The sequence below is a fragment of the Eublepharis macularius genome, chromosome 13 (assembly GCF_028583425.1).
Source record: "Eublepharis macularius isolate TG4126 chromosome 13, MPM_Emac_v1.0, whole genome shotgun sequence".
In the NCBI taxonomy this organism is placed as follows: Eukaryota; Metazoa; Chordata; class Lepidosauria; order Squamata; family Eublepharidae; genus Eublepharis; species Eublepharis macularius.
In genome coordinates this window covers 72206661-72219078 of record NC_072802.1, presented here as the reverse complement: position 1 = coordinate 72219078, position 12418 = coordinate 72206661, and the positions used below count along the sequence as shown (strand labels likewise).

The window sequence follows — 12418 nt, the reverse complement described above, 5'->3', positions numbered from 1 at the left end:
ACCTACATGGCTCTGCATTCACAGCAGCAAGGAGGAGGAGGAGAACCCTTCCCATGCCATGCCATGCCATGCCAGCCACAAACACCTTCCCAATGCTGCTGGGGTGTTTTAAGCCTGGCCAACAGCACCTTGTGCCGAAGTTGAAATGTGACATTCAGGGGCAGCCTCGATGGGAAAGGCCTTATCGACCATTCTCCGCTGCACCAGCAGAGCCAGCCGGCCAGAGATGGACCATTTTTAAGAGATCAGAAAGTGGTTTTGTTTCACAGACTGTACCGTTAACAGTTTCCGTTATCCCACAGTTGCGTCTGCTCAAATAGGCATTTGCAAGTTTCTTTGAAACAATATAACATTCTGGAACACCTGTCTGGATTTTGACAGAAGTTACGTGAAGGTGAACACCACGAGCAGAGATCCTCCTTTCTGACCACCTTCATTCCCTGAACTATTCCAGTTTGTCAGAGCCTGACAAATATATGATGGACTGAGAAAGTGCTTTTGCAAATGCGGTGCGTCGTGTGGAAGGAGCAGGAAAAGGGGAAGCACCTTTTTCACGGCTTCCCAGGCCAGCTCACCTGCCGGAACATCTCCAAGAAGTCATAGACGTAGGTGGTGCCGAGCGACTGGGCCTGAAAGCGCTTCGCTTGAAGCAGGTCCTTGGTGACGTACGGAGTGTTGATCAGCATCCCGTGCAGAGGGCCTTGCTTGTCTCCGTAAGAATCAAACATAATCTAATCAGAGAGGCAAAGGGAAGCATCAGAGACCCTCTCCCACTCGCTCTTTTTGGCCTCTTTCCATCTACGAGCTCAGAAACTATTCCAAATCTTGACCAGTGCTTCAGGGAGGACTAGACTGAGAATGCAACAGGCAGATTCTAAATTACACAATTATCTAAAATATTTATATGCTGGCTTGTCTCCCCATCAGTGGGATTCAATATTTAAAACCCATCAGTGGGATTCAATATTTAAAACCAAGTTAAAACTTAAAATCAATTCCATGACAAAGTTAAGATTTTTCTTCAGATCCAACAGATAATTGGGGGTATGAAGGTCTTGTTGGGTGATCTTGAAGGGCAGGAATTTTTTAAAAGTTGAAACTAATATTTTTTAAAAAAACTCCTTGAAATGTAAAAAGTCCAGTAGCACCTTTAAGACTAACCAACTTCATTGAGGCATAAGCTTTCGAGAACCACAGTTCTCTTCGTCAGATGCATCTGTTGAAGAGAGCTGTGGTTCTCGAAAGCTTATGCCTCAATGAAGTTGGTTAGTCTTAAAGGTGCTACTGGACTTTTTACTATTTTGCAACTACCGACTAACACGGCTAACTCCTCTGGATCCTTGAATTGTGTGTGCATGTTCCAGTGCCCTTTCCCCAAACTGTTTCCTGATGGTGCATCTAATTCAGACAAAATGGGTTGCAGGTTTCTGATGCAAAAGAAATGCAAATGTGCAGTCAGAGTAGAAAGGACAGGGGAAAGTGGAACCAGAAAGGGAGTGTCCTGGGAACAGCTGTGCCTTCCATTTCATTTCGTGATCTCCCGGGGGAAAGACCTCTCCTGGGGCTACAAGCAACATTGCTGAACGTCACCTTAAACTGTGGATGCTGCTGTCAGCCTGTTGGTCTCCATTCAGCAATGCTCAGGAGCCCGTTGAGAGGACTGCAGCAGCAAAGGGGACGGATACACCAAACGTCTCAGCAGCTCCAGTGCAAAGACACCTACATTCCCCGTCCTGGGGTCGTTGACTTCCTTATAGAGGCTGATATCCAGGTAGTATCCCGACTCGTCCGTGAGAAAGAGGCGGATGGGGATGACCGGGGTGGTGGGCGTCAAGCGAATGTTGATCTTCACTTCGGCTTGCAAGACCCGGAGTTTCCACAAGCGCCGCCCATAGCGCATCACCATGGAGCGCACGGATTCCTCAATCTGGGGGCACGACGACAACAACAAAATTCTTTTGAGAGACCCTTTACTTGGTAAGCAGAATGGTCATTGCACGTGCGGAAAGGGAAGCAGAGACCTTAGAGGGGTCCATCACCACCGTTGGGACAAAGTTAAGGAAGATGTGGTTGCAGTCGGTGCGGACGCTGGTATTGCTGAAGGCCACCTCCAGCTCATCCATGGCTTCCAGGAGCAGCCGCTCACCTTCGTTCTGCAGGTATTCGAAGGAAGCTTCCTGCTCCACAAAGGGGACAAAAGCATGGAAGACAGAGAAGGCAGCAGCTACTTAGTCAGGGTGGACGAAACCTCCACGTCCTAAGGCAATATCCCACTGAACAACCCTGGCTGGAGGGCAACAAGAAGACCGGGCCATTTTCTTGTCTTGTTCATGTGCTTGGGTGGGAAAAACTCTGGCGCGCCGTTCCAGGTAACAGGATGCTGAACTCGAAGGACTTCTGGTCTGATTCAGTAGGGCTGGATCTATGTTCTTTACAGTAAGACATTCCAGCTTTGAGACCATGACGGAATGTCAGGTTTTTGGGATGGGGCAGTCCTCCACATAAGCACCCCTGAAGACAACTAGGGTTAGCGGCACTGGACTTTAACAAAGAATTTGTCTGGTTCAGATTTGCTTAAAGTCACGTAAGGGACAGAAACTGGAATTCATACCAACAGACATAACCCGCCCCCCTCTTTTACCTTTGTAATGAGGTCTGAGTGTCTGACTATGGCACGAACGAAAAATCTGTAGTCAGTAACTTCTGTGCCTTCCTGCACCTTGGCAGCGCCAAGATAAAGGTGCATCTTGTGGTTGGCGCACGGCACTGCTGTCAGATCGAAGTTGCGCATCCGGCTCAGCTCCAGCTGGAACGCCAGAGCTGGCTCCAAGTGGCGATAGATGCGGTCTTCCGCAAACTGCAAGAATGCCGAGGGAGAAGCACAAAGACCAACTGGAACACTGGCTTTTAAGGGAGACCATCAAGAGTAATGCAGCCAAAGGACAGGGGCTGAGACTTACCTCGTCTCGCGCTCGGAATGTGTAAAACTTTGGAAATTCCCTCTGCAGCAAGAAGAAATGCATATAAACAAATCATGAAATGTATGATGCTATGAGCTGGCTGCTGTGGACATTCTTTACCTTCTCTTATTGATTGACTGTTCGACTTTACTGTACTTGCGACTTTATTGTACAAAGAAGCAGGGCTTTTTTTCAGCTGGAACGCGGTGGAACGGAGTTCCGGAACCTTTTGAAAATGGTCACATGGCCAGTGGCCCCGCCCCCTGATCTCCAGACAGAGGGGAGTTGAGATTGCCCTACCGCGCTGCAGTGCGGAGGGCAATCTCAACTCCCCTCTGTCTGGAGATCAGGGGGCGGGGCCACCAGCCATGTGACCATTTTTTCCAAGTTCCACCACCTCCTTTCCCAGAAAAAAAGCCCTACAAAGAAGTTTTTTGATGATAAAATTTGTTGTCATTGTGTCTTTAAGAATTGTGGTAGTCAGTCAGTCACGGTGTTTTCTGTTCTGATTGTTTAATTCTGTGGCACTCTTTTTTTGGTTAGTATAAACAAATTACGAACATACGGAACTGCCTGATACTAAGTCAGAACATTGGCCCATCCAACTGGGTCTTATCTACTGTGGCTGACAGATGTTTTCCAGCCCTCCCATTCTAAATCCAGAACTTTAAAAATGGACTGCGTAATATCCGGCATCAAGTCCCATGCTCTTTAAGAGAAAACTGCATTACGGTTCAAAATATCCAAGCAGAGATCTGCAACGCTATTTCAAAACCTGCCCATGTGATTTGGTAGTGGGGTCAAAGCTTGTGAGTCTGCTAAATGCTGAGAGTCTTTTAGGTGCCTCTGGACTTTTGTTTTGCTATAACTGACTAACATGGCTATCTCTGGCAACCAAAACATCTGCCAGCAACCATTATGGGCAAAGCAGAGGCGTACCCTCTTTCTTACTCACACGTACATCTTCCATCATCCGCCACAGCAAAGGTTTGATTTCATCCCACCTGATGCTTGGATGAAGCAGGATACAGCCCTGAGCAGGTGACCGCTCTGGGGGTTCTGTGTACCTCCCCTCTGGAACACCCTCCCTTTCTTCTAGGCCCCCGGCCAAAGCCCATCTTTTTACTTGCACTTTTAAGTACGGGGTTTAATGGTCTGATCCTGCTTAAGGGTAAGTTTCATGCTGTTTACGTTCAATGACTAGTTTTCAAGGGCTTTTAAAAAATATTGCGATTTTGCTTTAACTGTAAGCTGCCTGGAGAAGAGCCTTGAAGACGCAGCACAGAAATATCCTAAATAATCAAGTAGCTAAATAGGCAAGCATAAAATTGCTGTACCTTTACTCACCTGCCGGGTTATCAGAAATGTGATTCTTCTGAGCCCGTAGTCAACAAGGATGTTTTTCTGTAGAAAAAAGAAAACATGAGACAGGAACAGAAAAGCTTGACAGAGCCCAAGGAAAAGCTCTCAAAGACAGGACTCCTACGACGGAAGATACTCTCTTTTAAAGAACTCCAGTACTGAAAGCACAGCTGGAATGTGTAAAGGTGGGCCTGATTTTAAAGTCAGCAGGAGTTGCCGTGTGTTTCCCAAAGGGAGGGTGAAGACAGAGGAAGTCTTTTAAAATTGCTGAAGATGGATTTAATAGCATCATCACAGCCTTCAAAATACACGTTCTTTTGTCTTTTCTGGGAAAAGAGTCTTGGAAGAGGTTTCACCTTTTCCCCAGCATGACTGAGAGGAAGGGGTGGGGGAGGCTGGTGACGCCAGACACCTACTGGCCAGTGCCTATACCATCACCCAATCAAAGCCCTGCAGCCAAATCCATGGAGTGGTACTGCAGCTGATCTTAAAATATCTGTGGGGGGAAGGGGGGGGGAGGCGAGGTGCTGAATTAAAGTATGCATAAATGCGTGGATGCTGCTTTTTAAAAAACGAAGAGAAAGTCGCTATACATCTTCTTGGCATGGTAAGCAACTTCCTGGCATGTATGTTTAACCCAAGTTGTGAAGATGGGGGCTCACGCATCATAGGTGAACCAGCAACTGTGACCACGCTTCACACTGCCACGTTTGTTTCCACCCTCTTACTACGGTCAGATGGCCTCAAGAAGCCACAGTGTTGGACTGAGCCAGGAACCCATTTGTCAGCTGCATGAAAGCATCCCTTGATGCCAGTGCAGGTTTTAATGAAACAGAAGGACACGTGCGGGAGAAAGAAGGCCAGGCCCGGGGCTAAGCAAAGGCCTTCTCTTTTCCTACAAATGCCAAGAATGTCGCCGTGTACCTTGGACTGGGCAAAGGCTCTGAAGACTGGCACCAGCTCCTCGTCTTCAAAGTGATCCGCCCACCGAACAGCAACGTTCAGGATGTGGATGGGTTCCTCTCGGATGTTCTGAAAAATCACAATACGGCAGGGTCAGTGATCAGGCAGCACCGGGGCGCCCAGGGAGAAGCTGGCGCCAACCACCTCGCACCTTACTGTCATCTTCGTCGTAGAGCGTGGCCCTCACCTCGCTGAACAAGGGGCTCTCGGATGGGGGGTCAGCAAAACAGGAAATCACTTCATCAAAATTCCTGGCACAAAATGAGAAAAGGAATGGACGTACCAAGAAGGAAAGGGGGGGACTCCAGTCTGGGGGCTATCGATCTAGTCCCGTTCTCCAGCAACAAATCCTAAATCTACAGGCTTGGATCTGAACTGCAGTACTGGCTCAGATGGGAGCAAAGTTTTTTCTTTTTGAAAGGAGGGTTTGGAGGCCGCATCAAGCCCACCCCAACCTCTGCACACGAAAAGAAGGTAAAATTATCCAATTAACTTGATCAGCAGTAGGCTTAAGTGAACGGGGGGGGGGGGGGGGGGAGGAAGCACTTCTCCACACTCCACAGAAATGACTTGCGGAGCCAGATCATTGCCATGAGATTCAGGAAAGGGCAGCAATAATCTGTTCTGCTGGGCAAGGAGGATACTTGAACAACACAATTTCCCTTCTCTTGTGCTAAAATCAGAGCTCCAAAAGAGCCTAGGCAGGGACAGGCCTTCTCAGTGATTTTCTGTCCCAGCCCTTGACGGTGCCCAAGATGTGTCACTTGGGGCAACTGTCCTGTCTTCTTTTTTTGCTTCTGGGTAACCAATAGGAAGGCCACACAACAGGTCATCTGCCACATTTAGTATCCAAAATAGTAGAGAGTCCAGTAGCACCTTTAAGACTAACCAACTTTATTGTAGCATAAGCTTTTGAGAACCACAGCTCTCATCTGACAAAGAGAGCTGTGGCTCTTGAAAGCATATGCTACAATAAAGTTGGTTAGTCTTAAAGGTGCTACTGGACTCTCTTACTATTTTGCAACTACAGACGAACACGGCTAACTCTTCTGGATCTATTTAGTATTCAGCCACCGTTTTCCAGAAACTTTGCTTGGCTACCTGGTAAAGTCTTCAAATCTGTCGAAAGCAACCATGGCACCCATCCTCTGGCAGAGAGGAGAGAAGCCGCTGTCCATGAAAAGTTCAGTGCTGTGCCGGGCTAAGTCTGGGTTCGAGATGCTGACCGGCACCGACATTCTGCAAACAAAGCAAATGGCAAAGGAAAGAAGAAAGGGGGGGGGGAATCAGACGTAGCACAGCTCCTAGACTCAAATGGTTATGCCTATTCTTTTAAGAAGAGTAATAACTAGTAACAAAATATGGGGCAGGATACTGCATTTTTCACGTCCTCAGGTGCCCAGCTTCATTTCTTTGGGTACCTGATCCATCAGTCAGTTTTACCCTACGCATCCTCCAAGGACCTCAAAGCTGCATTCTCCCTTCTCTCGTTTTATCCATACAACAAACCTGCGAGGTAGTCTAGGCTAGAAGAGAATGACCAGTCCTTGCTGAGTTCCAGCCTGAGCAGGAATTTGAACCCCTGTTAAAATCCAGCACTCTGGCCACTCCAGTGCACTGACGCTCGACCCGGCTGATCCATCAAGCTCCTAAGGCTGTCAAGGGCCACGGAGGCATCTGGGGTTGGTCCTCTTGGAGCAGGGCTGGTGAGAGTTGAAAGTAGTTTGAAAGAGGAGCCATTGCTTGTGGTATGTGCACTCAGCCTGTTTTTGTATCCTCTGGTCAACAAGTAAAGAGTCCAGTAGCACCTTTAAGACTAACCAACTTTATTGTAGCATAAGCTTCCGAGAACCACAGCTCTCTTCGTCAGATGCATCATCAGCTTTCAAGAACCACAGCTCTTTTCATCAGATGCATCGTCAGCTTTCGAGAACCACAGCTCTCTTCATCAGATGCACTGTCAGTTTTCGAGAACCACAGTTCTCTTCATCAGATGCATCATCAGCTTTCAAGAACCACAGCTCTTTTCATCAGATGCATCGTCAGCTTTCGAGAACCACAGCTCTCTTCATCAGATGCACTGTCAGCTTTCGAGAACCACAGTTCTCTTCATCAGATGCATCTGTGGTTCTCGAAAGCTGACGATGCATCTGACTAAGAGAGCAGTGGTTCTCGAAAGCTTATGCTATAATAAAGTCGGTTAGCCTTAAAGGTGCTACTGGACTCCTGACTATTTTGCAACTACAGACTAACACGGCTAGCTCCTCTGGATCTCTGATCAACAAGATTATTGCGCAATGCAGTTCATTCAAAATTCTTTGGCCAGAGGCAACAGAGGAAATGTGCAGGCCCCCCAAGACAAGGGCATCCCCTCTCTGCCCACTTGGGACCTCTTCAGAAGCCGCTTTCCACCTACAGTCCCAGGCCTTAAGCGCAGGTGCCACGGCCTTCTGCTGATCTCAGGAAGCAACTGGAAGGCAAAGCGGTTGTCTGCACTCCCTTTCCTGACAGGCTGAGAAGGAATCACGTGACGCCTCTAACAGGCCAGCTACACAGGCAGCTTACTGGCCTTCGGGCAAGTCTTCTTGCCGCATTCACCATGTAGAGCTGGCATTGCCACGGTATCTTCTCAGTATGGCTGCCGCAACACATGCTGCACCTATGCATATTTTGCTAGTTTTTAATAATAACAACAGTACTCTTATACACCGCTCTTCTAGACAGATTAGTTCCCCACTCAGAGCAGTGAACAAAGTCTGTCTTTGCCAGCCCCAAACCTTGTAGACAGGGACGGTGAGAGAGTTTTCTTAATTAACAAAGGGCACTTTGCTACTGTCCCAAAGGTTGAGAGTTCCAGGCAGCCTCATGACTGCACAGGTGAGCACCTCCCCAGATCCATGAGAGCCAAGACAACCACCGTGACCCCCTTCCAAAGCTCTGCTCAACATGCGACAGTTAATCTGCATTAAAAGCTCTAAATAAATGCAGAGAGAACAGAAAACGTAAGTGGGGATCAGGAGGACAAAAAAGAGCTGGGGGGAGGCGCTTTGCAAGCATCGACCAAAAGCGGGGCGGGGGGGGGGGGGAATTGGCCTGGAGGCACAGCTCCTAAAGGCCACGCGTACTAGAATACATAGTCAGTTTCCAAGAGGAAGCAAAAAGATGCAAGCTGGGGAATCCCACGCTGGCCTCAGTCCCGCTGGCTTGCAGGCTTCCTCATTGACTGTGCTCGTCCTGCCTGTTGCTGGATAAACACACACTCCCTCGGAGCCTCAGTTCACACACAGCCTCTCAACACGGGACAGTTTCCATTCAGACTCCTTTTGCTTCTGTGAAGCTCAGCACACCATTCCTCTCTCTCTCTCATCTTGTTCATGAATCAGAAAAGAGAGCCCTTGTTCTTCCCCCAACACATGCACACACACTCGCCTTAAAATTTCTCTAGCAAAGGAACAGAGCCACGGTGAGGGGTGGGGAAAGGGAAGCAACCAGGCATTTTAGGCAGCAGCATTATTTGGTTTTTTAAATCGCTACTCATGCCGCAGAAAGAAAAGAATTCGAGACTCTACCTGCTCAGGGCGGGGCTGCTGCCTCTGCAAAAACATAGGAACACATGAAACTGCCCTCTGCTCTGCCAGACCAGCGGTCCATCCAGACCAGCTCTGCCACCTCTGGCTGCGCAGGAGTGCCCAGGATCTCAGTCAAAGACTCTCCTTCCCTGCCTGGCATATATACCACACCCAGGGTTTACAGGATGAAGGCTTAGCCTGAGACCTTCTGCAGGCAGGTCCTACGTGCTGCTATTAGGCTCATTCCCCCACCCCCATACCCTATTTTTGTCCTCCTTCTGTTTTATCCAGAATCAAAGGCCGCTGCCACGCACATGGAAGAGAACCAAAATAACAACAACATTCGATTTATATACCACCCTTCAGGACAACTTAATGTCCACTCAGAGCGGTTTACAAAGTATGTTATTATTATCCCCACAACAATCACCCTGTGAGGTGGGTGGGGCTGAGAGAGCTCTGAGAGAGCTGTGACTGACCCAAGGTCACACAGCTGGCTTCACCCACAAGAAGCTGGGGGGGCACCCTCACTCGCTCGGGCTGACCCCTGCTCACCTGTTTGGGTGGGAGGAAGGCAACATAAACTGAAACTCGACCACACAGGTGCCGTCCGTGAGCTGGCGATGCTGCAGGCTGTTCAGTTCATAGGCAATGTAGGCTCTCCTCACATACACCTGGGACGGAAGGGCAAGCTACAGTTTAACAGCATTTTCTCTCCCATGGGAAAAATCACAATGGGATACAAAAACGCTATGCAATTTGCAAGAGGGAAAAGCAGAAAGAGTACAGGGTACACAAGGAATAAACGGCTGGATCGGCTATCCCTGTCTGTGAGGTCTTTCCTATAAAGCCTGCGTAGATGTGTTTCAGAATCAGGACCGGTGGGGGGCTGCTGTGATCAAACACAAGGAGGAGGAATTGAGACGCAAGGCAGAGCCTGGCACCAACAGGCCAGAGAGCCACACAGACTAAGGAGCTGGGGCAGGGACCACTGCGTTTACCAGGGGCTTATTAACCATCACCTGAGCATGGCAGCGTCGCTCCAACTGAGTTCTCTCCCACGGTGGAGATTATTGCAAACCAGCCTCCCAGCACCCTGTGCATTCATCCCTAACCCAACAGCAGGTGACCTCAAACTTCACGACTTTGGGTTTGGCCCACAACTGGGGAACCTCCTGAAATTGTGTCCCTTACCTCCAGGGCTGCCTTGCACACCACCTGGTTGGAGTGGTAGAAGAAGGTGGGGAGGACATCAAAGATGGTGGTTTCTGAAAGGATCAATTTCTAAAAAGAAGGAAAGGGCACCAAAAAATTACAAGGATTTTTTTGGCCAACTCTAATGCCCAAAGTTCTTTTCAACCAGAGATGCCAGGGACTGAAGCTGGTGCTCCGTCACTGAGCTCAGCCCCCACCCATGTGCCTTGTGAGATCAGATTGCTACCGTGTTAGCAAGCAAGGCCAACCTTTAGGTTTTCAGGGCAGAACTGGTGTCCGTACATGTCGATAGCTGAGAGGAAAATCGACTCCACCTGGTTGTGCCTCAGTTCGTAAGAAGGGAGGTGGGAGGCAATCAGCACCTGGGGAGGGGGGGGGGACACGATACACAAAGCCGCCACAGGCAGGAAGGGAAAATCAGGATTATGCCATTTGTGCAGAATTGCTTTTTTTAATTAAAAGTTTTATATAATTAAAAACAAACCTAAAAGAACAACAATACACATACTAATAAAACAAAAACAACTAATCAACATACAAAAACACACGTAACATAGAAAAAACAACAAGAACAAATAATCTAAACGAAAAGGTTTCCAATTTTCTCCAAAACAAATATTCGTATCATGTCAAATCTACACTTCCTCTAAGTAATGATTAACAGCTCTTTTTGCTAATGTCAAAATCCCTTAATCCAGAAATCATCAAATGGTTTTTTGTCTGTTTCATATAAATAGTCTATGAAAGGCTTCCATTAATCAACAAATGAGCTTATTGACTTTTCTCTAATCAGTGAAGTGAGCTTTGCCATCTCAGCCAGCTCCATCGTCTTTGTCAACCGTTCCTCCATTGTAGGCAGAGCCGAATTCTTCCAATTTTGAGCATATAATAGTCTTGCTGCTGTAATCATATATATAAAAAAGTGCTGCCGCTCTTTTCCAACTGAAATCCCATCACTCCCAATAAAAATGTCTCAATTTGAGCAGAATTGCTAACTCAACACAGAACACCTGATTCTGCCTACAAGATCGAGTGTTAAAAATAGTCTGAAATTGACTGGTTAAGACCACAAAGTTATGCCGACAGGGGGCTGGAATTACTGTGGAAAGAGAAGGATTTGTGGTAGACACTGAACCTTATCAGATTCTGAGACTTCAAACCCTGGTGTGTTCCTTCCTCCAGTTCCACCACTTGCAGCTATCAAATGCCTGGGCATTTTCAGGCATTTCTGTTATTTATCTTAACCACCAAGAACTGGAACAGAGAAACACAAGTCACTGCAACAGTTGATGCCCTATTAAAAATTAACTTCTACACAATGCTTGTAAGAGGGAAAGTATAACCCAAGACTGCTACCTAGTGAGCTTCCCAGCTGAGCAAGGATTTGAACGTGGGTCTCCCATTTGCCAGGTTCTGAAGGCTGGCGCATGGCAGTAGATAAAATGCATTCTTTTAGTAACTTTAGTTTTCCATAGACAAAGCAAAAGGCCTACCTACAATACTGATCCTGAGAATCTGAGGTTTTCCTAAATCAGCCATGAGGACTAGAAACTTCAAATAATTTAAGTATGTATATTGTTTTGTGTTACATCCAACCTTATAAATTGCTCTGAAATTTCCTCAGATTCAAAAGCAGCCTGACACACGGCATGGAGGGGGGAGCTGTGAGAAACACAAGCAACCTGGAGGGCCCCCAAGGACACGGGGAACGGGCTGAGTGTTTCTGGTGCTGCTGGCCTTAGAGCTCGGGCAGCAATTCCAGCAGCCCCGGAATGTCCCACTTTGAAAACAGCCAAGCCAAACGGCACCCACCTGCCTGGCCCTCAGGGCCACTTTGGAGTGCTCTGTTTTGCTCAGCTGCGTGAGCTCATTCAGAATAGCCATCAGCTCATCGGTCAGGGTTGGGTCTCGGCCACAAAGGTGATCCTGTGTAGAAAGCAATGAACACCGGCATGCAACCATTTTTAGACTGCTTTTTTACTCATGTTTTCAAAGATGTTCCCATCAAAACACATCTCACAAAACCAGACGTTGCATCAGACAGTCAGGCTGTAAAGAGCAAATTCCAATTTCCAACACAGAATGGAAAAAAATCTTGCCAAAAGAGTCCAGGGAGGATCAGCCTCTTGGGGAAGCAAATTCCACAATAGAAAGTCAGCCCCCCAAAAGCCAGTCTGACATGCACGGGAGACCTCATCTTGAGCAGGGCCTCCCTGGCAGATCTGAAACGCTGGGAGAGCTTGTACAGGAGGCGATGCTCCCAGAGGTATTCTGGGCCCAGATCCATCCGGGCATTAAAAGGTCCAAAACAGCACCACGAATCAGGTAAGGTAACCAGTGCAATCGTTT

At 47.8% G+C, this 12418-nt stretch overlaps 1 protein-coding gene across 4 annotated transcripts in view; it reads right to left on the bottom strand.

The window, feature by feature from the left end:
• ACACB (acetyl-CoA carboxylase beta) overlaps positions 1-12418 on the bottom strand; it is a 69502-nt gene that overhangs the window by 18483 nt on the left and 38601 nt on the right. For 3 of the 4 annotated variants that reach the window (XM_054996841.1, XM_054996843.1, XM_054996844.1), the window contains 13 exons: positions 11882-11995; positions 10318-10431; positions 10049-10138; positions 9410-9528; positions 6387-6524; positions 5437-5536; positions 5247-5354; positions 4308-4364; positions 2961-3002; positions 2642-2857; positions 2022-2177; positions 1724-1927; positions 576-731 (listed from right to left, as the gene is read on the bottom strand). In XM_054996841.1, coding sequence (XP_054852816.1) covers positions 576-731; positions 1724-1927; positions 2022-2177; positions 2642-2857; positions 2961-3002; positions 4308-4364; positions 5247-5354; positions 5437-5536; positions 6387-6524; positions 9410-9528; positions 10049-10138; positions 10318-10431; positions 11882-11995 — 1614 coding nt within the window. Of the gene's footprint in view, positions 1-575; positions 732-1723; positions 1928-2021; positions 2178-2641; positions 2858-2960; positions 3003-4307; positions 4365-5246; positions 5355-5436; positions 5537-6386; positions 6525-8854; positions 8879-9409; positions 9529-10048; positions 10139-10317; positions 10432-11881; positions 11996-12418 lie in introns of all 4 variants that reach the window. The other variant, XM_054996842.1, reaches the window with a different exon arrangement.